The sequence below is a fragment of the Galeopterus variegatus genome, unplaced genomic scaffold, assembly GCF_000696425.1.
Source record: "Galeopterus variegatus unplaced genomic scaffold, G_variegatus-3.0.2 Scaffold873, whole genome shotgun sequence".
In the NCBI taxonomy this organism is placed as follows: Eukaryota; Metazoa; Chordata; class Mammalia; order Dermoptera; family Cynocephalidae; genus Galeopterus; species Galeopterus variegatus.
This window is the reverse complement of record NW_007726984.1, coordinates 14,503-40,100: the sequence shown is the minus strand read 5'-3', so window position 1 is coordinate 40,100 and position 25,598 is coordinate 14,503. Positions and strand designations below refer to the sequence as shown.

General features: G+C 33.3%; 1 protein-coding gene across 2 annotated transcripts in view; it reads left to right on the top strand.

Moving 5' to 3' along the window:
- LOC103590778 (nipped-B-like protein) overlaps positions 1-25,598 on the top strand; it is a 151,786-nt gene that overhangs the window by 112,938 nt on the left and 13,250 nt on the right. Inside the window, exons 9-12 of one of the 2 annotated variants that reach the window (XM_008573085.1) lie at positions 1,550-2,164; positions 8,881-10,506; positions 23,517-23,699; positions 24,362-24,904. In XM_008573085.1, the coding sequence (XP_008571307.1) occupies positions 1,550-2,164; positions 8,881-10,506; positions 23,517-23,699; positions 24,362-24,363 (2,426 nt within the window). In that variant the 3' untranslated portion in view covers positions 24,364-24,904. Of the gene's footprint in view, positions 1-1,549; positions 2,165-8,880; positions 10,507-23,516; positions 23,700-24,361; positions 24,905-25,598 lie in introns of those variants that run through there. The other variant, XM_008573084.1, reaches the window with a different exon arrangement.

Sequence of the window (25,598 nt, the reverse complement as noted above, 5' to 3'; positions counted from 1 at the left end):
GTTCCAACTATTTGATCAGAGACATTCTTTATGTGTTAGAAGTTGAGCTTTTATGAGCCATTCCATTTCTGTAATTGTATGAATTTTCAGGGATAAAAACCCAACTTCTGAAAAAGAGAACAACTTCAAAAGCAACTGTTTGTAGGTTAGGCGTCAAAGTTGGGTACATATCCTACAAATATTGTCAGAATGAGAAGTTATTTAGACTGCCAGAGAGGGATAACAAGGGGATAGGTGGTTGATCTACGTAACCAGCCCATTTTTCTTCTAACTCTTGGGATCAGATAGATAAACAGATAGAGCTAGCTAGCTGTCCGGCATTAGATAGAAACAGAAAACTTTAGATCAGATAACCTCATGAGTACGTTATTCATCAGAAGTCTGAACTTCTGTTTATGAATTTGTTTTCAAACTAGTTTTGAAAAGTGAGTGCATTGTCAGTCTAATTTGATTTTTAGGTGAATTGTTAGAATTCGAAGTTTGTTCCTTTTTTGCAAAATGGTGATAATACTCAAGAATATTGTAAAAATGAAATGATTTGAAAATAAAGCATTTTGCACAGCTCTCACCTAAAATAAATGATTCAAAAATATTAGTTTTATTTCTTTTTAATGTCTCATGTAAGTTTAATATAAAGAAAAAAATCTCTTGTTAGTTTGATATGACTTCAAACTAACATTTATAGTAAATTGCTCCCATGGCATCTTTATCACACTTTATTCAATAGATAATTCTCTTAAAAGTTATATTTTTTATATTTAACATTTTAAGTGTAGTAACATTACTAACAAAGTTCAGATTTATATATCATAGAAAAGTTATATATACATATATACATATATATACATGTGTGTGTGTGTGTGTGTGTGTGTGTGTATACACACTGAAAGCTTAATTTAAGGCAGATCCAGGTTTAAGTTCTTTCTGTAAAGCACTTTTATCTTGACTGATTATTAAAATTTCCTACAGGTTTTAAAATATTTTGTAAATAGTCTAATGATAAGAAATGTATACATTATTCAGATATACTTGTGCTTTTATTTCTGAAGCATATCAGTACTCTTTTTTCTCACTTAACAGCTTGTTAATTAGAAGAATTTTTCCATTCGATTAGTTTATTTTTAACACTGTACTGTGTTAAGTAATCTCTTACTTCAGATATTAGGATATATTGGTTTTCCTAGGTAATCGGTAAAAGAATAGAGATGATCATGCCCAAAATATTTGTGTTGTATCATTAGAAACAATTCTTTTGCCACTTTAAAGCTAAGTATTTTTACTCTATAAGTACAATAATAGAAGTAATACTGTTCAGAATGATGGAATACTTATACTTAGATTCACACCTCAGTCGTCTGTTAGCAAGCTGGAAAACTGTGTGGGACAAGTCTGTAGGCTTTCATCTTTTGAAAATTAGTGACTTGGATTTAACAATTTCTTAATATTATCTCTAGCATTACTATATAGTCACTTATTTAATGTTTCTATCACACTGTTGGAAATGTGAAATCAGCACAACTGTTTATTTCTGTCGAATTGATTTTCCTAGGATCAAGACCAACTTTAATCCTACATTCTCAACCTCTACCTTGTTCATCACCTCGAGATGTTCCACCAGACATCTTGCTAGATTCTCCAGAAAGAAAACAAAAGAAGCAAAAGAAAATGAAATTAGGCAAGGATGAAAAAGAGCAGAGTGAGAAAGCTGCAATGTATGATATAATTAGTTCTCCATCCAAGGACTCTACTAAACTTACATTAAGACTTTCTCGTGTAAGATCTTCAGACATGGACCAGCAAGAGGATATGCTTTCTGGTATGGAAAATAGCAATGTTTCAGAAAATGATATTCCTTTTAATGTGCAGTACCCAGGACAGACTTCAAAAACACCCATTACTCCACAGGATATAAACCGCCCACTAAATGCTGCTCAGTGTTTGTCGCAGCAAGAACAAACAGCATTCCTTCCAGCAAATCCAGTGCCTGTTTTACAGCAGAACACTTCAGTTCCTACAAAACAACCCCAGACTTCTGTGGTACAGAATCAACAACAGGGACCTATATATGATGAAGTGGAATTGGATGCATTGGCTGAAATTGAGCGAATAGAGAGAGAATCAGCTATTGAAAGGGAGCGCTTCTCAAAAGAAGTTCAAGATAAAGGTAAAATAATTTTGTTATTATCACTTCATCATTTGGGCAAATATGTAATTATGGTGTCAAAAATTTTTTTTAAGTTACTCTTCTTTTCTCATTATATTTATATAATCCTTTCTCTCTCCTCAAGTATATTTTTATTACTAATATTTATACCTCATAAGTTAAATTCTTAACTTGATTTTTTATCTGAAGCAGCTATCTGAGATTGGTAATTCTCTATTGCAAGTCTGTCACCTGCTATGTACTATGTGATTTTACTTATCCATGCTTTTCTACTAAATGAGATTTCTATGTCGCATGTATATCCACAAGTTATATATTATAACTATATTAAGTTGTGCATCTTCAACTTTTTTTGGCCAAAATAAGGTTAACTGCTATGGAATTATTTTGAAGCAGGTACATTAAAGAAAAGTTTATATGTCAGCTTATTAAGAAGTTAAATATTTCACTCAGTTTATAATCCTACTCCCTTAATAATGTGGTTTTTTAATTTATTTTTTATTAGTAAACAAGTTATGGAGTTTTTAGTTAAATAGCAAACTTAAAAATCAAGGGTCTTTTGGTGGTGATTACAGTTGTGTTCCCTTTTACCTGACTAGTATACGAAGGTACTTCAAAAAGTTTGTGGAAAAATAGAACTAAAAGATAAAACAAATGTTTCTATGAACTTTTTGAAGTACCCTCATATTAGGATGGAGTTCTAAGACATACTTGTTCTATGGGCTTCCTTCGTGCTTTCTAAATTATAATGAAACAAAATTAGTTTCTACTAAATTCTTGATTATTTGGTGTACACAATGTACAAAACCACTTCAATATTTTAAGAGAGACCGATGAATCAGTGATTGAAATTAGTAATATCACTTAAGAATTTGATGTCTTGGGCCGAGCCCGTGGTGCACTCAGGAGAGTGCGGCGCTGGGAGCACAGGAGCGCTCCCGCTGCAGGTTTGGATCCTATATAGGGATGACCGGTGCACTCACAGCGCTCACTGGCTGAGCGCAGTGCGGCCAGTCTCAAAAAGGACAAAAAAAAAATTTGATGTCTTTATAAATGCATATACACATTCGATCATCCAAACCAAAATCACAGTTTATGATTTAATTTTACAATTAAAATATTCTAAGTTGATTTACAGCTCTTATATTTTATTTCTTGGTAACTATAAATCAAAACTTGACGTTTGGTAGAGCTCATTTTTATATGTGGTCCTGTTCATTATGTGACATGATCATCACTAGATAATTATGTTCTCATTCTAAGAAACATGCTGAAGATTCATATTATGTCCCTTGTCTATTGATCTTTTTAATGTCATTGAAAAAATAGACTATTTAGTAATTGTTGTACTCTAATGTTTGCAAAGTGTGTAAATCATAAATAGGTACAAGTAAAGAGATTTATAGTATTGTCTAAGGAACTGGAACTTTTTTTTTTTTTTACTAGAAAATCTCTGATGTTAAGAATGAAATAAAGTGTTGCTTGTTCTTTTTCTCTGTGGTTTGCAGTCTGGGTTCAGGAAACAAATAACTATAGATTCCAAAATGTATCTCTCTTCCTCTAACCTCTTATAGAAGTATATGTATGTCAAGCGAAAAGAGCAGTATTACTCAGCCTCTCTTGATAATATATTAACCTACCCGAAATTCCTGAATCCTGTGATAGTCAGTTTTGTAAGAAACATACAAAATTGTGGTTGCCTGACCGAGAAATATTAGTTGCCTTGAGAGCTGAATTTTTGCATGACATTGAATCTGTGTTACGGAAAATTATGTTCTTAAAAAGAAGTGTAATTTTTAAATGATTTTTAGTTGTTGATAGGAACAAAAACAGATGAAATGGTGAATTTTTTTTTTACTTTCATGAAATTTTATTGTATCATATTTGCTGAAACCAAAGTTTTTACTTTGAAAAATGGAATGAAAATAGGGGTAGTAAATAGGTCTAATTGCATATTAGGAAACTTATTTTATACTACCAACTTTTCTTTTAGAAAATAAAACAAAGTCAACAAGTACAACATACTGTTCTTGCGGAAACTTGTATATTTTACTTTCTATTATCTAAATAGTTTTCTCTGTAATCTGTGATAGTGTGGCTATAGCAAAGAAAACTGGAAAGTTAAATGAACAGAGTTGGCTTACAATTTTGGTGAAAATGCAGTTATTTGGTGCTATAAGGATTAAGTAGTTTTTGCTTACTTCATATTAGTGTTGTCATTTCTAACTTATTTTCTGAAATCTGTGTTATTATTTTGTGGATTTATTTGAAAACTTGGAATTTAGGTGTGACCTAACACCTTTGATTGAACTTTGTCATTTTGCATTTAATTTCTGCATTCTGTGGTGGAATAGTATTTTTTATATAAGCAGTTACCTTGAGATTTTGGAAAAATTAAACGTGTGTGTTGCTCCAAGGTTGTAGGTGAGATCAAAAATAAAAGTGAAATTCTTCTGAAGTGGTAGTTTTATAGTTAGCACTTGAGAGAGGAAATACTTTCTTAAAATTAATACATTACTAGTTGTCATTACTTTTACTTTTTAGGTCTAAATTCTAAAATTGACATTTAATGTATTCTAAGATTTGGCACTGAAAACTTTTTTACAACTACTGTGTTGTATTATGGGTAATAAGGAGCAAACAAGACCACTTGTATGGTCTACATGGTTTTATGGTGAGTTCTGCTCTAGGATCTAAGTTTGTTTCCCAATATATTCATTTGCTATGAGAGTAGTATTCCCTTCAATAATCAGAAGTCCAGAAACTACACCTTATAAATAAGGTTAGAAAGTTCAGCAAACATAGCTAATAATCTTAGAAGTCTAGGAAAGAGTAAGAGTAGTCTTAAGAAATATTTTCCATAGGATGTGATGTACCCCTGTTATATACATTGAAGACACTTTTGTGGCTGCTAGATATTTATGTTCCTTTGGCCTGTTCTCCCGTCTTTGGACAGTTCTATATATACACTGATAGGATAATTCTGTAACCTAATATTTTATAATATTCCAAAAGGACCTTTTTCTCAATCTTTTTGCTTATACTTTTAACATCTGTAATTACTTAAATTAATTTTAAAAGGCCATGCATCTTTGCTTCTGGGATGACCTATCATAGATATTAATATCTCTTTCATGTGCTGAAAATTCCTGCTTTCTTTTGTCAGAGTGGGAGTTCCTTTGTTATCTTTGCTTGTTTCATTTTTTTCCCAAGGTCCACTTTCCATGTTAGTAAGTGTAAGGAATGGCTTAGCTTCACTAATGTTTTTATAATGTTACAATATTCTTGCACTGTAACCCTTATAAGAAGTCAATTATTGCCTACCATCATTTGGAATAAGAGACTGGGATTTTGGGCAGGAATAAGACAATTAGCCACTCAGACTGTACTGTGTTTTTAGAGGTGTGATGTTTTCTTTTTTCATAAATGGCTACTATATATGCACTTATTGTGCTTTCTGCTTTAAGTGTTTTAGTAGATCTAAGTAAGTGGTATAGTTTGTCTTTTATAAGCATGATTGAGTTCAGATTTTCTGTAAAGTGCTGGATCTTATTTTCAAAATATCAACATCTGGATGACAAGCGTTGTTGGTTTTGAAATTATGGTAATCCTTCTGTGTGCATTTTCTTCAGGAATATATGCATTCTCATAGGTAATCATATGGTTCCCAATGCTGAAGAGGGCTCAAAGGTAATCAGTGTCTCAAATACTAAAATGATTTCTTCATAAAGATGGCTTTCCATCATTAGGTGAAAGTTGTTATATAATGAAGACTGATAACAAGAGTGGATAGAGAAAAGTGACCTGCACACATTCAGAGCCATTTTACAGGAGTAAGTTCATGGTGGAACTGAATCAGACTAAGTGATTCAGAACGTACATGCTATTAACATCCAAGAATCCCTGCAACAGTGATGGAATTTTTCCAGGTTTTACAGAAGAGGTGAAGATACTTTTCAATAGTTGAAAAATTAAAACTTTGTATTTAGCAATATTTTATGTATAGGGAAAAAAACTATAAAATCTTTCCCACTCTTAGTGTATTACTTACGTACAATTTTGTACAATTGCTTTCATACATTTTTATTATAATCACGAGATCCATAGTTAAAGATCATTAAATTGAACATGATAGTGTCATTGAAATTAACTTATTTGCTAAATTTTCATTTTAATGACAAAAGGTGAATTGGAATGAGGTTACTGATCTATAAACTCTTAAGATCAGTCTTCTAAGCTATTTTAAAGTTTTTCTTGAAAGACAGAGTGTTCATGTTAATTAAAAGATGAGCCAAAGATCTCTTAAGAAGATCTTCAAATGCCTGAAACCTATGTCATTGTAGTTCTTAAGTATGCATAGGTTATCATTTTAATGACTTTCACAAAGCATATTTCATTGAAAATATAGAAAATCTTAGGATATTGTATTTGAATTTCTAGATTCTTGTCATAAATGATTAATGCATTAGGTGATAAAGCATCCTCTTTATGAGATAGTAATTATTAGATGTGCCCTATGGCAAGATAGAAAGATTATTTTATATGGCAGAACATTCAAAAAGAGGAGTCTGTGAATGTAAATTTAACATTCTGAGGGCTTTTTTCTGAGGAATTTATGCAGAAAGCCTCATATAAATTCTTAGCATGTTAGTTTTTTTTTTTTGTTTTTTTTTTTTAAAGATGATCATTAAGGGGATCTTAACCCTTGGCTTGGTGTTGTCAGCACCACGCTCAGCCAGTGAGTGAACCGGCCATCCCTATATGGGATCCAAACCCATGGCCTTGGTGTTATCAGCACCGCACTCTCCCAAGTGAGCCACGGGCCGGCTCTCTTAGCATGTTAGTTTTAACTAGGGAAAACATTTCTAATAATATATTTTATTATTATTATTTTATTTATTTATTTATTTATTTTTTGTCTTTTTTTGTGACTGGCCGCACTGCGCTCAGCCAGTGAGCGCACTGGCCATCCCTATATAAGATCCGAACCCACGGCAGGAGCACTGCGGTGCTCCGAGCGCCGCAGCGCTCCCAGCGCCGCACTCTCCTGAGTGCGCCACGGGTTCGGCCCATTATTATTATTAACTGTATTATGTAGTTTTGCAAATGGAGCATGTATTATGATAGATTTGACTTCTGGATAACTAAAGGAGCAGAATGACTTAGTTTTACCAAAAAAAAAAACTAGCAAATATCTGAAGTAAATTTTAATCACATTTCATTAGATTTTAAACTCACATGAACTGCTCCTTCTCACTTTAAGATCAAAATGGTGGAACTTTGGTGTATAAAAGAAGCCTTACCATTAAAAAAAATTTCAGAACTTGGTTGCCTACAATAAGGGTCTGTTTTCAGTTGTCAGTTTGACTACTAACCTTGTAATACTGTTTTCTTTAAAAGATATGTTACATTAGTGAATGAGAGAATCTAGAGGTTCTCTTGTTAAAATGACTAACAATGACTTTTAAAACATAGTCAAGCAATTCAGCAAGTTAGGAAGAGCAGACAAAATCTCAAGGTGCTATAATGTAGCTATTCCCAAGGACTAACTAGAGATTCAGTTTTTAGAAAATGATCTAGCAGGGCCAGTCCTGCTCACTTGGGAGAGTGCGGCGCTGGTAGCACCGAGGCCACAGGTTAGGATCCTATATAAGGATGGCCGGTGCGCTCACTGGTTGAGCGTGGTGCGGACAGCACTATGCTGAGGGTTGCGATCCCCTTACCGGTTAGAAAAAAAAAAAGGAAAATGATCTAGCAGCCTCTTGAGTTAGAAGTGGAATCATGCACAGAAATATATAGATGTTAAAAACACCTTGACATTTTATTGCAGTGGTGGATTTGTGTTTGTGTGTTTGTCTTTATATTTCAGAATACTGCAAATTATTTCTTTCTGAAGCCAATATATTAATCCCTAGAACTTCATGTTGAAAAGCAGAAGCATTTTTCTTCAGTGGTAGTTGCTTAAGACAGGATTTATACAAAAAGTCCTTAATGTGCTTCTGATTTTTACCTATGGTATATATTGCTTTCTTATTCCAAATTTACTTCTAACATTGTGTTTTAGCTTTTAAATTCCATTTGTGCTGTTTATACCTTAAGAATGTGAATCCTCAATCTAAGTGTAAGAACAAATTATTAAATTCTTTTTTTTTCTTACTCTCATTTACCTTTTTTTCCAGTGGAATGATTTCTCTTTTCTTTCAGTTTTTATTCTTTTCATACTTATCTTACATGTACTAAAAGCTTATATTTCCTGTTTGGTGTGTTGGCAGATTTGGGATTCTTTGTAGTTTTTTGTTAGTAGTTAAAATTATCTTAAATGAGAATATATGATTTATAACTGGTTGCCTTATTCTTATGTAAAGAATCTGGTTTTTCTTGAACATATATGAACATAAATATATGTTTGTCTTTGAGGTATTCTAAGTTCTATTCATTTTATAGTCTTACACTTAATACTCAAAAAGTATGCTGCTAAATTTTTTACTGTATTCACCAGTATTTATTGAGGTTCAGCAAGCATGAATATTTCCTCAAATCTTGGCTTTAAAACTATTATTTCATTATGCTTACTATTTTATATATACATATTTACATTCGCATTTACTACTTTTTAAAAAGCATTTTGACTTTGAAAAGATAAAGTCCATATGGTTTTTAATAAGATAAGAATATATGTCTATTACTGATATTGAATATTTATCTTTAAATTTCAGATAAGCCTTTGAAAAAAAGAAAACAAGATTCTTACCCACAGGAGGCTGGGGGTGCTACAGGAGGTAATAGACCAGCTTCTCAGGAGACGGGTTCTACGGGAAATGGGTCAAGGCCAGCATTAATGGTTAGCATTGATCTTCATCAGGCAGGAAGAGTGGACTCTCAGGCTTCTGTAACTCAGGATTCAGACTCCATAAAAAAGCCTGAAGAAATCAAACAATGTAATGATGCACCTATTTCTGTTCTTCAGGAAGATATTATTGGAGGTCTTAAATCTACACCAGAAAACCATCCTGAGACACCTAAAAAAAAGTCTGATCCTGAGCTTTCAAAGAGTGAAATGAAACAAAATGAAAGTAGATTGTCAGAATCTAAACCGAATGAAAACCGATTGGTAGAGACAAAATCAAGTGAAAGTAAGTTAGAAACTAAAATTGAGACCCAAACAGAAGAACTTAAACAGAATGAGAGCAGAACGCCTGAATCTAAACAAAATGAGAGCACCATAGTCGATCCTAAACAGAATGAAAATAGACTATCTGACTCAAAATCAAATGACAACAAACAAAATAATGGCAGGTCAGAAACAACAAAATCAAGACCTGAAACCCCAAAGCAAAAGGGTGAAAGCCGGCCTGAAACTCCAAAACAAAAGAGTGATGCGCATCCTGAAACCCTGAAACAGAAGGGTGATGGACGGCCTGAAACTCCAAAGCAAAAAGGTGAGAGCCGGCCTGAAACTCCAAAGCAAAAAAATGAAGGCCGGCCTGAAACACCAAAACACAGGCATGAAAATAGGAGGGATTCTGGAAAACTGTCAACAGAGAAAAAACCTGACGTGTCTAAACATAAACAGGATATTAAATCTGACTCACCTCGGTTAAAATCAGAACGAGCTGAAGCCTTAAAGCAGAGACCTGATGGGCGATCTATTTCTGAGTCACTAAGACGTGACCATGATAGTAAACAAAAATCAGATGACAGGGGTGAATCAGAGCGACATCGGGGAGATCAGTCTAGGGTTCGAAGACCGGAAACATTGAGATCCTCTAGTAGAAACGAACATGGCATTAAATCTGATGGTTCAAGAACTGATAAGCTAGAAAGAAAACACAGACATGAATCAGGGGGTTCGAGGGAAAGACCATCTTCTGGGGAACAAAAATCAAGACCTGACAGTCCTCGTGTTAAACAAGGAGATTCTAATAAATCAAGACCTGATAAAACTGGTTTTAAATCACCAAATAGTAAAGATGACAAACGGACAGAGGGTAACAAGAGTAAAGTAGATAGTAATAAAGCACATCCTGACAATAAGGCAGAATTTCCAAGTTATTTGTTGGGTGGCAGGTCTGGTGCATTGAAAAATTTTGTCATTCCAAAAATCAAGAGGGATAAAGATGGCAATATTACACAGGAGACAAAGAAAATGGAAACAAAAGGAGAACAGAAAGACAAAGTAGAAAAAATGGGATTAGTTGAAGATCTAAATAAAGGAGCTAAGCCGGTAGTTGTTCTGCAAAAACTGTCTTTGGATGATGTTCAGAAACTTATTAAAGATAGAGAGGATAAATCAAGAAGTTCCCTTAAACCTATCAAGAATAAACCATCAAAGTCAAATAAAGGTAAGAATACTTCTACTGATGTCACTTGTATTCTAGTTAGGATTTAAGGTTACTAAGTATAAAAAGATGTAAATTTACAAAAATTAGAAAGCTGCTACATGAAACTGTAACATTTCTGTAAAACAGTGTCTTGTTTTCAGGAACATAGATAAAAAGTTCTCAGTAAATTTTTTTTTCCCACCCCTGCTTGAACTGTGCTCACGATAGTCATGAATTTTACTGCTGTTTTGGTTATACAGAGGTAAGTTATTTTTCTGTTTAGTTATTTCATATGTTTTTGCTCGTTAATCAAGTGAAAGATATATTAGAATAGATGTATTTAACAATTCTCTAAAACTTCATCTTGACTATAGAGATATTCTATTCTACAGTGAAGTAACTGAATTTTAATTTCTAGCATCTCAGTAAAGCTGTATGGTATATAAGAATCAATATTACAAATGCTTTTAAGAATATTAAATGTTTATATAATACTAGTTTCTTATGGACCTATCTCTGAGTTAATTATTGATGAATAGTTTGAATTTGTATAATTTAAAAACTTACATAAAAAGTTATTTTCCCTTTTTTGTGGAGGAGGTGGTTAGTAAAATATGTTTTATATTTTAAAAACAGATAGTTTTTCCCTTTTATGCAAAGGTAATAGGCGATGGCATTTACTTCTTAAATTGAGTTAAATCTTAAGTTTGTGTGGGGTTTTTGGTGTTATTTTTGCATGGTTGCTGAATTAAATTCTCTGGTTACTTGAGTAAGGTTGTTTTCGGGGTTAGAGGAAGAGACATGTTAAGGGCTGAAAATATAATGGCAGTTTGTCAGAAAATATTATTTAGTGTTCCTTTGTATCATAGCCATTAAAGTAACATTCTTTTATGATACTATGTGGCAAGACCTATTTAGCCTATGCAATCTAAATAGATTGAGATATAGTTTTGAAGGCAATTCTGTGAAAGAGATTAAGACCTTAGATTTATACTTACTTATAAACAAATGTATAAAATCTAGAATTGCACTGTCCAGTGTGGTAGCCAATAGTCTCTTTTGGCTATTGAAACTAAAATTTATTTAAGTCAAGTAAAATTTAAAAATTCATTTTGTCAGTAGTCACATGTGCCTATTGGCTACCATGGACAGTACAAATAGAGAACATTTGCATCATCACAGAAAGTTATATTGTGCAGTACTGTGTTGTATTAGGAAATATAAAAGGTGTGATGGTTATTATTTTTGTAACATGCTGTTATGGCTTGTCTTTCTGAAAGCTCTTTAAAAACCTAATATAACTGTAAAGAACTCTTTATTCAAGGAAGTGACTTGTGGCTAATCTGTTTTTATTCTTACTTGGTCTTCAAACATTCACTCTTTCACTGTTATTTTGTTTTGTCTTTCAAAAATGAAAAAAGATTGTCTTCTGAATCATTAATATTTGTACTCTTTTAGTGAAGCTTTTAATTCTTAAATTATGGCAAGCAGACCTACAAAAAATTAAGACTTTGGCCTTTATTAATAAGTAGTCTTTATTGCTTAACTTGAGTGCATCTTTTCAGAATTTCTTGTTGATGTAAAAGAGGTGGTAGAATTTGGGGCTAGCACCAGAATTGTTTTCTTTTTGATAAAGACTTTCTTTAAAATTTTTCAGTGAAAGTTTGAGAGGAGCTTATATTTATAAATAGTACAGTTATACAATTTTAGAGGAGTCAGAAAGATGGAAAGTGGTACCGTCTTGTTCCCTTAATCTGAACAAACTTTCTCTCCCTGCCCTCTGTCAGCTTACTCTAGCCTTGCTTTCTAAGCTCTGTTCTAACCAAAAGTCTCTTACAACTGCTTAAAGAACATCAAGAAATGAAAATAACTCCGAATTAGTAATTACTGTGTTGTTTCCCATGATTTTTTCACATGTAATTTCATTGTCTATGAATGCCTTTCTAGTGTTAATACATGTTTCTCATAATGTGTACTTTTAACACAATGTATATACCTGATATGGTCATGTTAGTGAGTAAGTAGACTATCTGCATGTCTGCCTATAAGAGTGAAATGTGTATGTGTGTATACATGTGAATGTCTGTGTATACATACACAAATATTAACATCTGCAATTATAACAAGCAGAGCTTTTCATCAAAAGTATATTATTTCAGCACTTGGATTCATTTCAAGAATGCCATGTAGATATCTTTTGGCTTTATTTATATCTTAGGATTTGTATCTATCTTTTTTTTAGTAATGTCCTATGTTTGGTTTTATTTTAGGTCTCTGCTACTAAGTTAGCAATAGCAATGTTGTGTACTAGTGGATATTTTATTACATGTATATGAAACCCAGTTGTGGAATACTGACCCTTGTAGTACATTACTTGGGATTTTCTTTGGAGATTTGCAGAAAATCACATATCTTAATGTGTTGGTGTTTTTCTAAGTAGAGGAATTAGTCTGAATATTGCTGGGATACTTTGTGGGTGATTCCCAGGGCCAAGATTCTTGATAGGTTTTCCTTTCTTGGAAGAGCCATAAAATTCCATCTTTTAAATATTTTGCCTGATGTTCATATATAAAATGTTCACTCTTTAGGGTAATATAAAATTCCTTGAATATGATTTAAGTTGATAAATTTTGAATATGTGGTGGAGGTATAGATTTATGACTCCTAATTTAGATTACTTATTTATTTTTGTCTTTTGTATGAGCATATTAAATGTAATGTGACATTGATAATATTTTATTTGATTTCTGTGATATGTCTGTATCCCTAGTACCTAGCACCATACCTTGTACATAATGAGAGCATATTAAATGCCTCTTAAATCAATAGAAACTATGTTGCCACCATGTTAAGAAAAAGCTTTTGTGTGTAGATTAAAATTGGGTACTTATCTTTTATGTTCCCACCAATACATCCTAGCTCAAGAGCTACTTAATCTTCAAATTCTTGTTACCTAAACTTTGTAATGACTTTATTTGCTCTGTCAACTACCTAGTTTTTGTTAAGGTACAAAGAAAACCTACTCATATTCATGTCTGTTTAATCTCCCTTTTACCCTTATTTCGATCTTTAGGTGTTACAAGATGGGCTCAATATCAGTCCTATTCTCATCCTGCCCTGTTAGCTTCCCAGTTTTTTTTTCATTACCTTATTTATTTCTTCAGGGGTCGGGGGAGGTCCTATGCAGGCAACATACCTTTTGTGGAACCTTTTAAATTTAAATGCCAAAGAATACTTTATTGTGAAAACTTTTAATTAGATCAACTAACACACCTTACGTGTTGTTAGCATATTAGTATCAGTAATTACAAACATCAAAATTTTAATTTTTTTTTATAACTCCAGAGTGTATCATTCTCCATTTTATGAAAGAATCGATCTTTACCCTAACATACTGAATTCCCTTATAGTCTAAAAATAGTGAATGAAAGCCTCTGTTACAAGAGCCTGATGCAGATACCTACTTGATATTATAATATAAATAAAATGGATTTTTTAATATGGGAGCCCCTCCCATACCCACAGAAATTAACATTCCTGGCTTCTAACGTACCAGCTTTGAAAATTCTTTAAACCCACAATGAATATAGTACAAAGAACACAGGAATCAATACCTTGAATAAGTCTTAACCTTTGAATGTTTAGTTTGTTCACTTTTAAAATGGAGAAACCAATTTCCTTCCTCCTTTAGCAGAAGAAAGGAGGATCAAATGAGTGTTGTTAGAGTAAGAGCTAAAGTCTGTCCATTTTTTTTAAATAAAGGAAGGTAGAGTCATTCAATTTTTAATTGAATTTATCTAATAAAGGAATTTTTGAAAATAATTATTTTTAATGTATATACTTTATATTCAGTGTATATTTGAAAATAATGCTGCCACAATTTATTTTTCTCACTGTGTATATGTATCCAGGAAAGAATCATTTCATCCCCACATCCTACTTCTCTATATTGAGTAAATTATCATTTACATAATAAATTTGCTAAGAAGTATGTTTCTTTTTGTAGTTTTTTCTCATAATAATTTAATAACTGAAATTGATGAAGTCTTTGTAATACTGGTATCAGTATCAAAACCACAGTGCTTAAAACTGAATTTTTCTTTAAATCTTTTCTTTTGCCTGCTTCATTTATAATACTGTTCTTTCAGTTGCTATAAACCACTCAGCAATGACCTAAACTTACAGAATATAATTATATATAGTGACTACACTTGTAGGGGTGGTGGCGCTTTGTTCCATTTTGAATAAAGTATGACATGATTATGGATCAGGGGCCAGCAAGCTTTTTCTGTAAAGGACCAGGTACTAAATATTTTAGGGTTTGTGGGCCACTTATCTCTAACGTTGTAGTGCAAAAGCAACCATATACAATATATAAACTAATGTTGTGTGGCTGTATTCCAACAGAACTTTGTTTACAAAAATGAGTGATAAGAGAAATTTGATCACATAGATATATTTGCTGAGCCTGACATAGATATAAAATTAAAATTTTATGTAGGTGAGTGTGATAACTAGATTCTTTATTCTGTAGCAAGTTAAACCTAAAATTTGCATTTCCCACTGCCATTTGAATATTCCTGTGTGTATATAAAAAGATCTAGATAGTTTTGAATTATTTTCTAGTTCTTATCCAATATTTGTAACTATAGTATGAAATTAGCCAAAAAAATTTTTTAGCAGGATATTTAATATTCCTAAGTACTTATCTTCATGTAGCAAGGGTATATAAATTATAAGCATATAATTAATATATAATAAATATATAACAATTAAGTGTATACAAACTTAAATTGCCATGTGGCACTCTCCCCACTTCCTTTCCATCCCACAAATTACTGCTAGCATAACATTTCTAAAGCACATTTCAGTTATATCACTCCTATTCTCAAAAAGACTTTGCAGTATCTGAACCTTACCTTCTTTTACAGGCTTACCTACTTTTTCCACCTATTGGGTGTCTTAAGCTTTCCCGGGCAGACTACTCAAACTTCAGTTATCCCTCTTGGAATGCTCTAAAATATTACCAACTCCTACTTCTTTGCTTCTTTTCTCCATTCTCCACTCCAGCTCATCTCACATCACTTGTGAGAATCTGCTGTCTTCGTGAAACATCTAATCCCTCACAAATAATTATTGACCTTTTTCTTATTTCTCTAAAGTATAACTTGTATTTCTTTAGGAAAATTTATGTCTTAGTAGATTATAGTCAGTATAGTATTTACATTAATTTTCTTTCACTCCTGTTACAGATACCTTTTACACAGATGTAAATCGTATATTTACTTTGCATTCTGTTATCTTTACATTTACCATCTCTGCACCACCAATGTTCATAATTATCCTTTAATGTGATCTACTATTCTGTTGTGTTCCCCTATTGTTAGACACACTAAGGTTACAATAGATAAAACTAGAATAAACATCTTTCTACATAGGAGTTTTTAGTTTTTTTGAATAAATTTCCTTGGGATAAATTTCCAAGAATGGTATAAATGGGCTAAGAGTTTGAAAACCATTGCTTTGTATTATATCTTTTACACTTTTAGCAGAGTTTCATTGTGCTTATTTTAGCAAATTACAAGCAGACCTACAGAACTTGGAAGCGCACAGCCTGCATCGTTTAATATAGTCTCAAGTAGCCTTATGCATCACAGTTAACTTCTAAAGGCATTGCCACGTATAACATAGTGGAAAACTTGATCTTTTTCTATGATTATGAGTCAAGAAGTTGTCTTGTTTTAAAAAAAGAAACAGATGGGTACAGTGCTTTTTAGAAAGATTTACATTAAAAATAATTAGAAGAAGAATTTCTGAATAACCCAAGGTTTTATTTTAACAGGGCTTCAAAAATATAACTTTAGCAACTTTTATATCAGAATTACAGGTGTAGATAATTAACCTCTCCGATACAAGGTAGCCAATATTCTAAGTTATAATCAGTAAAATTAGTTTGACTAATTTTGTGTAATTATTCAATTATTTATCTTCCATTGAACTTGTAGCTTACGAAACATTGGGCTGAGCCCACACTTTGTGCAGATTAACCTAGAAAGACCTTTTCAATCTGAATTGACTCCTCATTTAAGAGAAATGGCAACCATAAAGTTTAAAGACTTTCAAACTTTTTTGATTGTGACCTAAGGTAAGAAACAAGATGTATATTGTAATCTAATACACTTGTACAAACACATAACAATAATGTACCTTACTGTAGGCAAAACACTGACAATTTTCTGTTCTGTTTTCTTTTATTTTAAATGCAACTGCTGGTAAAGACCCACAAAACCGTTTTTCCAACTTGCCTGTGAGCATAGCCTGCAACTTGAAAATTACTGGCTAAAATTAAAATGGAAACTTGCCAGTCCTTAGGTTATTGTGATTTGTTTCAAGAGTATTTCTCAGATCCATCAGAAGAAGAGAATAGCTGCAGATTTGACACTGACTATCCTTTTCTCAGCCACAGATGAATGACTTCCATTTTTTTGAACTTCCATTTGTATTTGTTGGCCTTCCATTTTTTAATTTTTTGAGAAATTTTTGGTAATCTTGAACAAGCATTATTAGGCTTCCAGCCAGTGCCTGGAGTTTCTGCCTGTTTACCAAAATAAAGGCAATTTTATGCCAGATATTTCATCATATTTCATTTCCAGTTATCCTGAACCATCACATAAAATGTAAACCCCTCTAATTTTTATTTTCTCACGCTTTTCTTCTAGATGATGCAGTCTACCTGATTCTTTGTTCCCTTGAATTAAGACCTTGCCTGCTCAGTTATAAACAGATCCCCCTTCTCTCACCCTAATGACTGTTAGTATCTACTGTAGAGCTGTGAATTTCATTCCACTCATTTTCATTCAACCTATAAATCTTAGTGCCAAAAAGTGGTATCTACTTTCTCCTGTTTTTTTATAGCTCTTTCCAAATAATTGCTCATACACACATATCAAAGTTCTTCCTCTGAGGCCAGTATTTTGTGACTCAAAACTTTTATTAACCAATGTTCCATATCCCTACATTCACTGAGGATTTCAGTCCCTAGTGCACAGTCTTCCTCTCTCCCACTAGTTTTGCCACCAAGTTCGATACCATGGAGTGCTTATGGGAGGAACATTCAATGTCCTGGTCTCACAGTTTAACCCCACATTTTTTTCAGTTCCTCTCCAGGTTGCCTCCTTTTGTTTCAGCTTCTCAAATGTTACCATTTTTCAGGGTTCTATCATCAGTAGTTTATACTCTTTGGATGAACTCTTGTTGGGGCTTCAAATAAGGTTGTTGGCTTGCATTTAGGAACCACTTGCACCAAAAAATATGTCTTCAAACATTCTTAACTCAGCATCATGGGAGGGACAGATTCACAGCCTGCACTATTGATTTTTTTTTTCCTTGTTGTTTCTGCTTATGTCTAATTGAAGTTAAAGATCCATTTGATAATACTCCTGTGTTAAATGATGGATTAAATGGTGAGTAGATCAGTGGAAGAATTGTCACTGACCTACATTATGCCTGTTCACGATTATTTATTTATTTATTTTTATGATTTATAAAATTAGGAGGTTTATGTGAGGTTCTTGGTTTTCTTTATGAACATGACTGGTTTCTATTGACTGAAGCTTCAGTCACAAAGGGTTTATTAATTGAGGTGATTTAATTTAATCTCAGGGTTGTTTTCCTGTTTAAAAACAAAACAAACACATTGTTAGTTATTAAGTCAGTTATTCTTTGGGACTTTAAATCCTTCAGTGACTTCTAGTTTTAATAATCTCACATATGTTAGTATGAATGATTTATACTAGAAATCCAAGATTGTTAAAATGTAGCATATCTAGGAGCAAGTGTATTCCTTAGTCTTATTAGAGCCAGAATGTAGAGGTGCACTGTATTTAATGGAATATATATACAAAAGCTGAAAATGTACCTCACTAAATTGAGACTAAATGGCATTATCCCTTAAGCCAGTAACTTAAAATTTTATGGCAATTCAGATACTGATTTAAAAAATAAAGTACTTTTGGGCCGGCCCAGTGGCACACTGCTACAGTGCGCCGCTTGGGAGCGCAGCGGCGCTCCCGCCGAGGGTTCGGATCCCACATACAGACTGGCCGCTCACTGGCTGAGCAAGGTAGGGGCGCAACACCGAGAGTTGCAATCCCGTTGCTGGTCCCGGTCTGGTACGGGCGCGACACTGAGGGTTGCGATCCGTTGCTGGTCACGAAAAAAGACAAAAAGGAAAAAAATTAAAAAAAATAAAGTACTTTGGACAAAAGAAATGAGGTAAGAAAGATAATCGTAAAGCACTAGCAATATGAAGTTTTTAGGAACAGATAGCTTGGCAAACAACAATAATCTTTAAAATCATCAGTGTAATATTGAGACATTTTGTTTGCATTTAATTTTTTTGTTTGAATTATTTCCTAATTCAGGGAAAACACTGTAACCAGATTTGTCATACAGTAATTTTAGGTACTTGTTGTTTATTCACTTCTGTTGAAACTGAGTTAGTTATCTAGATCCTTGATAAGGTATTAAAGATCCTGGGCCTGGGCCGGCCCCGTGGCACACTCGGGAGAGTGCGGCGCTTGGGTGCGCAGCAGCGCGGATTCAGATCCTATATAGGGATGGCCGGTGTGCTCACTGGCTGAGCGCGGTGCGGACGACACCAAGCCAAGGGTTGCAATACCCTTACCGATCACAAAAACAAACAAACAAAAAAGATCCTGGGCCTGAGTATAGGAAAGTCAAGCATTTTGTTTCTTAACCTTTGTAATCAAGGTACCCGGCTAGTCAATTTATAAAGTGTGTCATAAAGAGAAAGGATGTGGTTAATTCAGAAAATGCATAAGCCTGTGGAATAGACAAATTCTGTTAAAAATGAAACAGCTTAATTTTGGAGGATAGTACATTGAAAGACACTAACCATTGCTAGATTTTTTTTTTAAGTTGGGTCATCTGCAGAAATGAAATATTTGGTCTTTGAATTATGTTTCTTTAACTTTCAAAGTTAGGCAGAGGTTAAAATGATCTAGAAAATATTAGTGCTCTTAAATTAGATAATATTCTTGTTAATTCATAGAATAAGAGAGGGTAACCTACTGTGAATAAACATTCATACCTGCTTTGTTGGATATAAGACACAGGCTGTTTGTGTTTGGCTATTGTGAGGAATTTTTGTAAAAAAAAAAAAAGAGAAAAAATAGAACAGAGTTGATGCTCTGGGGACATAATAATCCATTGTAGAGAATACAAGTATCAGTACTTATTTTAACTCTTGATTATGTATTGTACATTTATCTGCAGCATAATATTAATTCTGGGATATGAGTATCAAGTTAGTATGTCTTTATGGTGTGAATTTAATCTAAGCGGAACAGTTAGATAAATCTGCTTTTTAAAAAAATATCATGATAGACTAAAGGCCAAATACTTTGAGTTCTTCTATTTATAAACCCCAAAAGATGATAATGCTTCAAATACTACCAAAAAAGAGAATTTCCATTTTTAAAAAAATGGAAATGTCCTCATTTGTCTATATAATATAGCAATGCAGGAACTATACAGGAAGTATATCTTATATCCATAAATTAACATAAGAAATTGTGAACCACTGAGTTAGGCAATCAAAAAGCATGTATTGACCATCTATATGTACATACTTGATGAAATTGGCCCTCCGTATCCGTGGATTAAACCAACTACAGATTGAAAATATTTGGGAAAAAAAATTGTGTCTGTACAGAACATGTACAGACTTTCTTCTCTTGTCATTATTCCCTAAACTATACAGTGTAACAACTATTTACGTAGTTTTTACATAGTATTAGATATAAGTACTCTAGAGATAAAGTATACGGGTGAATATGCATAGGTTATATGCAAATACTATACCACTTTATATCAGGGACTTGAGCATCCTTAGATTTTGGTATTCATGGGTGGTCCTGGAATGAATCCCCCATTGATATTGAGGGACCGACTGCATTGTAGGTCCTGTGGAAAGGGAAGATGTATACTAGAAAACGTCATCCTCCATCAATAAAAGATATATTTAATTAGAGGTGCTCAAAGCATTAAAGATATTTAAGTGAGATGCGGAGTACATTTAGCTTGGGGCTGAAGATACTGACAATGCAAAAGCTGAAGTAGTTTTCTTTTACCTCCACCAGTATTCTAAAAAATGGCCTTCACTGATAAAATTTTGTTAAATTAAGGGTTACATGATTTGAAAATAACACAGATAAGTTAAATTCAACATTAGTGAGTTAGGATTCTCAGCAAGGAAGTCTGTGGAATATTACCAGTCAACAGTATTGCATCTTTGCTGGGTAAAATTACTGCTATGTGTGTCCTTAGAAGAACAGAAGACTGAAAGTTACTGAAGCTACTTCCTGATATTGAATAAAAGCATCTGAAGAATAAAAAAGGATTATTCTAACATTGAGATTAATATTTTGCATTCTATATCTTGAATTATTTGATTGTATATTCTTGAGGCTTTGAAATATGTTTTAATCAGTACCTATTTTTCTGTTGTGATTTATTTTTACTCTTTACATAAATACTGTTATTTGTATTTTATAAAGGATAGTGTTAATGTTGATTATGTTACTAATATTTCCTGCTATAAACTACTAAGGTACTCTTTGCTCCCAATTCATAAAATTTATCAGGTAAGACATCATTTTTGTACTTTCAGTCAAAGATTTACATAGGTAAGTAAAGTAACTTAACATTATCATCTTTACTAGTCATCAAGGACAAATTATCCTGAATAAATAGCTCTGCTACTTCTACTTTATTTTTATTTTTTATTTATTTATTTATTTTAGTTTTATTTTATTTTGTCAATATACAATGTGGTTGATTATTGTAGCCCATTACCAAAACCTCTCTCCCACCTCCCTCCCAACAAACTCCTTTCTGTTTCCTTGTTGTATCAACTTCAAGGAATTGGAATTGTTGTGTCTTCTTCCCTCCTCCCCAGGTTGTTTGTGTATTTATTTATTTATTTTTAGCTCCCACAAATAAGTGAGAACATGTGATATTTCTCTTTCTATGCCTGACTAGTTTCGCTTAATATGCTTCTCTCTAGGTCCATCCATGTTGTTGTAAATGGCAGTATTTCATTGTTTTTTATAGCAAAGTAGTATTCCATTGTGTAGATAATACCTTATTTTCCATATCCACTCATCTGATGATGGACATTTGGGCTGGTTCCAACTCTTAGCTATTGTAAAGAGTGCTGCAATGAACATTGGAGAACAGTTAATACCTTCAACTTGATGATTTCCATTCCTCTGGGTATATTCCCAGCAGTGGGATAGCTGAGTCATATGGTAGATCTATCTGCAATTGTTTGAGGATCCTCCATACCATTTTCCATAGAGGCTGCAACATTCTGCAGTCCCACCAACAATGTATGAGAGTTCCTTCTTCTCCGCATCCTCGCCAGCATTTATCATTCACAGTCTTTGGATATTAGCCATCCTAACTGGGGTGAGATGGTATCTCAGTGTGGTTTTGATTTGCATTTCACGAATGCTGAGTGATGTTAAGCATTTTTTCATGTGTCTTTTGGCCATTTGTATATCTTCCTTTGAGAAATGCCTACTTAGCTCTTTTGCCCATTTTTTAATTGTGTTACTTGTTTTTTTGTTGTAAAGTTGTTTCAGTTCCTTGTATATTCTGGATATTAATTCTTTGTCAGATGTATATTTTGCAAATATTTTCTCCCACTCTGTTGGCTGTCTTTTAGCTCTGTTAATTGTTTCTTTTTTTAGTTTGATATAATCCCATTTGTTTATTTTTCCTTTGGTTGCCCATGCTTTTGGGGTCATATTCATGAAGTCTGTGCCCAGTCCTACTTCCTGAAGTGTTTCTCCTATGTTTTCTTTGAGTAGTTTTATTGTTACAGGGTGTATATTTAATTCTTTAATCCATTTTGAGTTGATTTTGGTATATGGTGAGAGGTATGGGTCTAGTTCATTCTCCTGCATATTGATATCCAGTTATCCCAGCACCATTTGCTGAAGAGGCAGTCTCTTCCCCAGTGTATAAGCTTGGTGCCTTTGTCAAAGATCAGATGGCTGTAGGGGTGTGGGTTGATTTCTGGATTCTCTATTCTATTCCATTGATCAGTGTGTCTGTTTTTATGCTCTACTTTGTTTTTAAATTGCCAAGAAAATGTTAACAATTTGTTTCTTCATAGAAATTGTGTGTATGTTTGTGTATATATGTATAGTATTAGGTAGTATGATGTTAATGGTTTTTATTGTAATATGTTGACATTTTTATCCTGTCTACTCTTTTACGGGAAAATGTGAACGTATTTTATAACTGACTTGAATTTGCTATTTTCAACTGTAGACACTTATATTTAAAATATTTATTGTCTATTTACTCTACCTTACAGGTTTCTATTGTCTTTAGTTAAATGCATGTATTATTTTGTCTGTTTGACAGAATTACCATGCTTTTCAAATAGACATTAATAGATAAAAGCATATATAATGCTCTTGTCCCAGTCACCATACACAACTGCTAAGATTATAGGGAAGAGAGGAGGTAGTAAGTGTCCTCCACCTCTTCTTTTTCGTACTGAGGGGTAGCATTAGTTTCAAACTATATAGGTCTACTCTGGACTATATAAAACAAATCTAAGTAACTACCAAGAATGTGAGATGTATCCCCTACCACAAATCCACCTGCTAACACCAGTGGATCTCTGATTTCAAAAAGGTTTCAGTCAATACAGACAAATGAAGACATTATTTCAAAATTGATGACATAACTACCTTTCATTATTATGGTAATGTGTCGTATTTTTAAAGTTGCTATATAACTATACACACATACATACAAATTGTATTATCCGTTTAGGGTTTAGAATATTATAGTTATAAATTTGAGTGTTTTATTGAAATAAAAAGATGACTTAGAAAACATTTCAATACCAATATTTCATTTGTATTGTGCTAATTAAAATTTTCCTTTTATCTTCAGATTTAAATTTTTTTCTCACTTTTTATTAATAGGTAGTATAGATCAATCAGTGTTAAAAGAACTACCCCCTGAACTCCTGGCAGAAATTGAATCCACCATGCCACTTTGCGAACGTGTGAAAATGAACAAACGCAAGCGTAGCACAGTTAATGAAAAGCCAAAATATGCTGAAATCAGTTCAGATGAAGATAATGATAGTGATGAAGCTTTTGAATGTAAGTATCACATACCTTTATTATTGTTTTAGAATTAAAAAGCAGATTGATGTGTTTGTCTCATTCATAATTTGGGGGGTTAGCAAGAGCACAGTGACCTTAATTCTTAATAATATAGTATAGAAAGATTTTTTCTTTATGCTTTAAAAATGTGTGGAGGATGAGATCAGTTGGCACCAAGAAAAAATTTTGAGTGAGCCATAAATAGTGTTAAAAAAACACCAGTTTGTGTCTGTATGCATTTAGCAAACATTTATTGAGCTCCTACTATGTGCTAGGCACTGAGAATAAAAATACAAATAAGATGTGGCCCCTGTCTTTAAAGAGCCTTCAGTCTAATGGGGAAATATGTAAATAAACAATTGTACTACAGTGAAAAAAGTACAATGGTAACAGTAAATACAGAGTGCTATGGGAACACATTGGATCGGCATCAAAATCAGAGTGGGGGTTCAGAGAATGCTTACTGGAAGAGGCGACACTCGAGTTGAGTCTTAAAGGACACGTAGGAGATAGCCAGATGAAGAAATATTTAAAACCATACTGTCACTAAATTATGAATGGATTAGCCACATTGCAGATTATCTGTGTGGTTTGGACCTGGCTTCTCCTTTTTGCCCAGCTGTGTCCTGGAATTCCTCCCTTGTTTCACTGTTTTCCAGAGCTGGCTTCTTCACTACACAGCTACCTCTCTACAACACTGTGATCACCTGTCTTTGCACTAGACTTGCTATACCTCGCCTGTCTTCCTACTGGTCCACTGAAAAAGTTCTTCTCTTTTATCCCTATCTTCCTTCTTCTGGAACAAGAGAATTGAGACTAGCCAAGAGGGGTCAGCAGCCTTGTTTGACATAAACGGCATTCAGTGGAAACAGACTATGGGAGATCTTCACTTGTGTGCCAACTGACTTAGCCATAATGACCAAAAGAAGTGGGAAGACCACCAGTGTGTTCTACCTTTTCTACCTAGTGTCCATAGATTGAGGTGTGACAAGCAAAGGGCAGGAAGGACAGATGCATGCTGCCATTTTTAAATGTGTATTACTGATGGAAGCCCTTCACCTCCTCCAAAGTTTTTAATCAATGTTCATTTATCCTGATCTTTTTAAAATTGTGAGCTCTTGAGCTATGAGCAGTAATAGACTATGAATACTGAACAAATCTGAGCAAAGTTTTAAAATTGAAATAAAATATATAGCAAAGTTAATCTGACATAATTATATGTATAATTGTTATAACTTGTATTATCATGAGATGTATTTACACACAATATATTAAAATGGCTAAAGTTAATTTTTTTTATTATACTCAAACATTTTGGTCATATGGGAACATGGTTAGCTCTGGAAAGTGAGAGGAGAAAGAAAATATGGTGACCCAGAAACTCACTCCTTTTGTATATATGCTTCTCCACTCTCCCTTTTTCCCCTAATATGTTACTCATTTCTAGAACAGCTGAGAAGGAGGAGTCCTTTAACTACAGTTTGATTTCAAATCACTTTTTAACTCCAGTTGATGGATAGTGGCTGCCTGCATTAAGTTGATGAGAATTCTGAAGCTATCCCACAGTTAGGTGGAAAGGATAGCATAATCAGAAAGATCTACCAAATGTAGAATAGTGGAGAGTAGAGTTACATGTGCCTCGTGTTTGTCATCAGTGCAGCCACTATTCTTTTCCTTGCTTTCTATTATGAGGGATATTGTCCCATCTTATGGGAGCTCATAGCTTCATTTTAAAGCCAATGGATCCTGTTATATCTATGCCCATGTATACTGAAAACTAATACTACATATTTAGAGAACCTGAGTTTCGATCCCTGCTGGGAATATGGAAAGTTTTTCTAGCTTTTAAAAAAATCTCATAGTAGCTTCCTGTTCTTCTTAGTTTATTTATATACA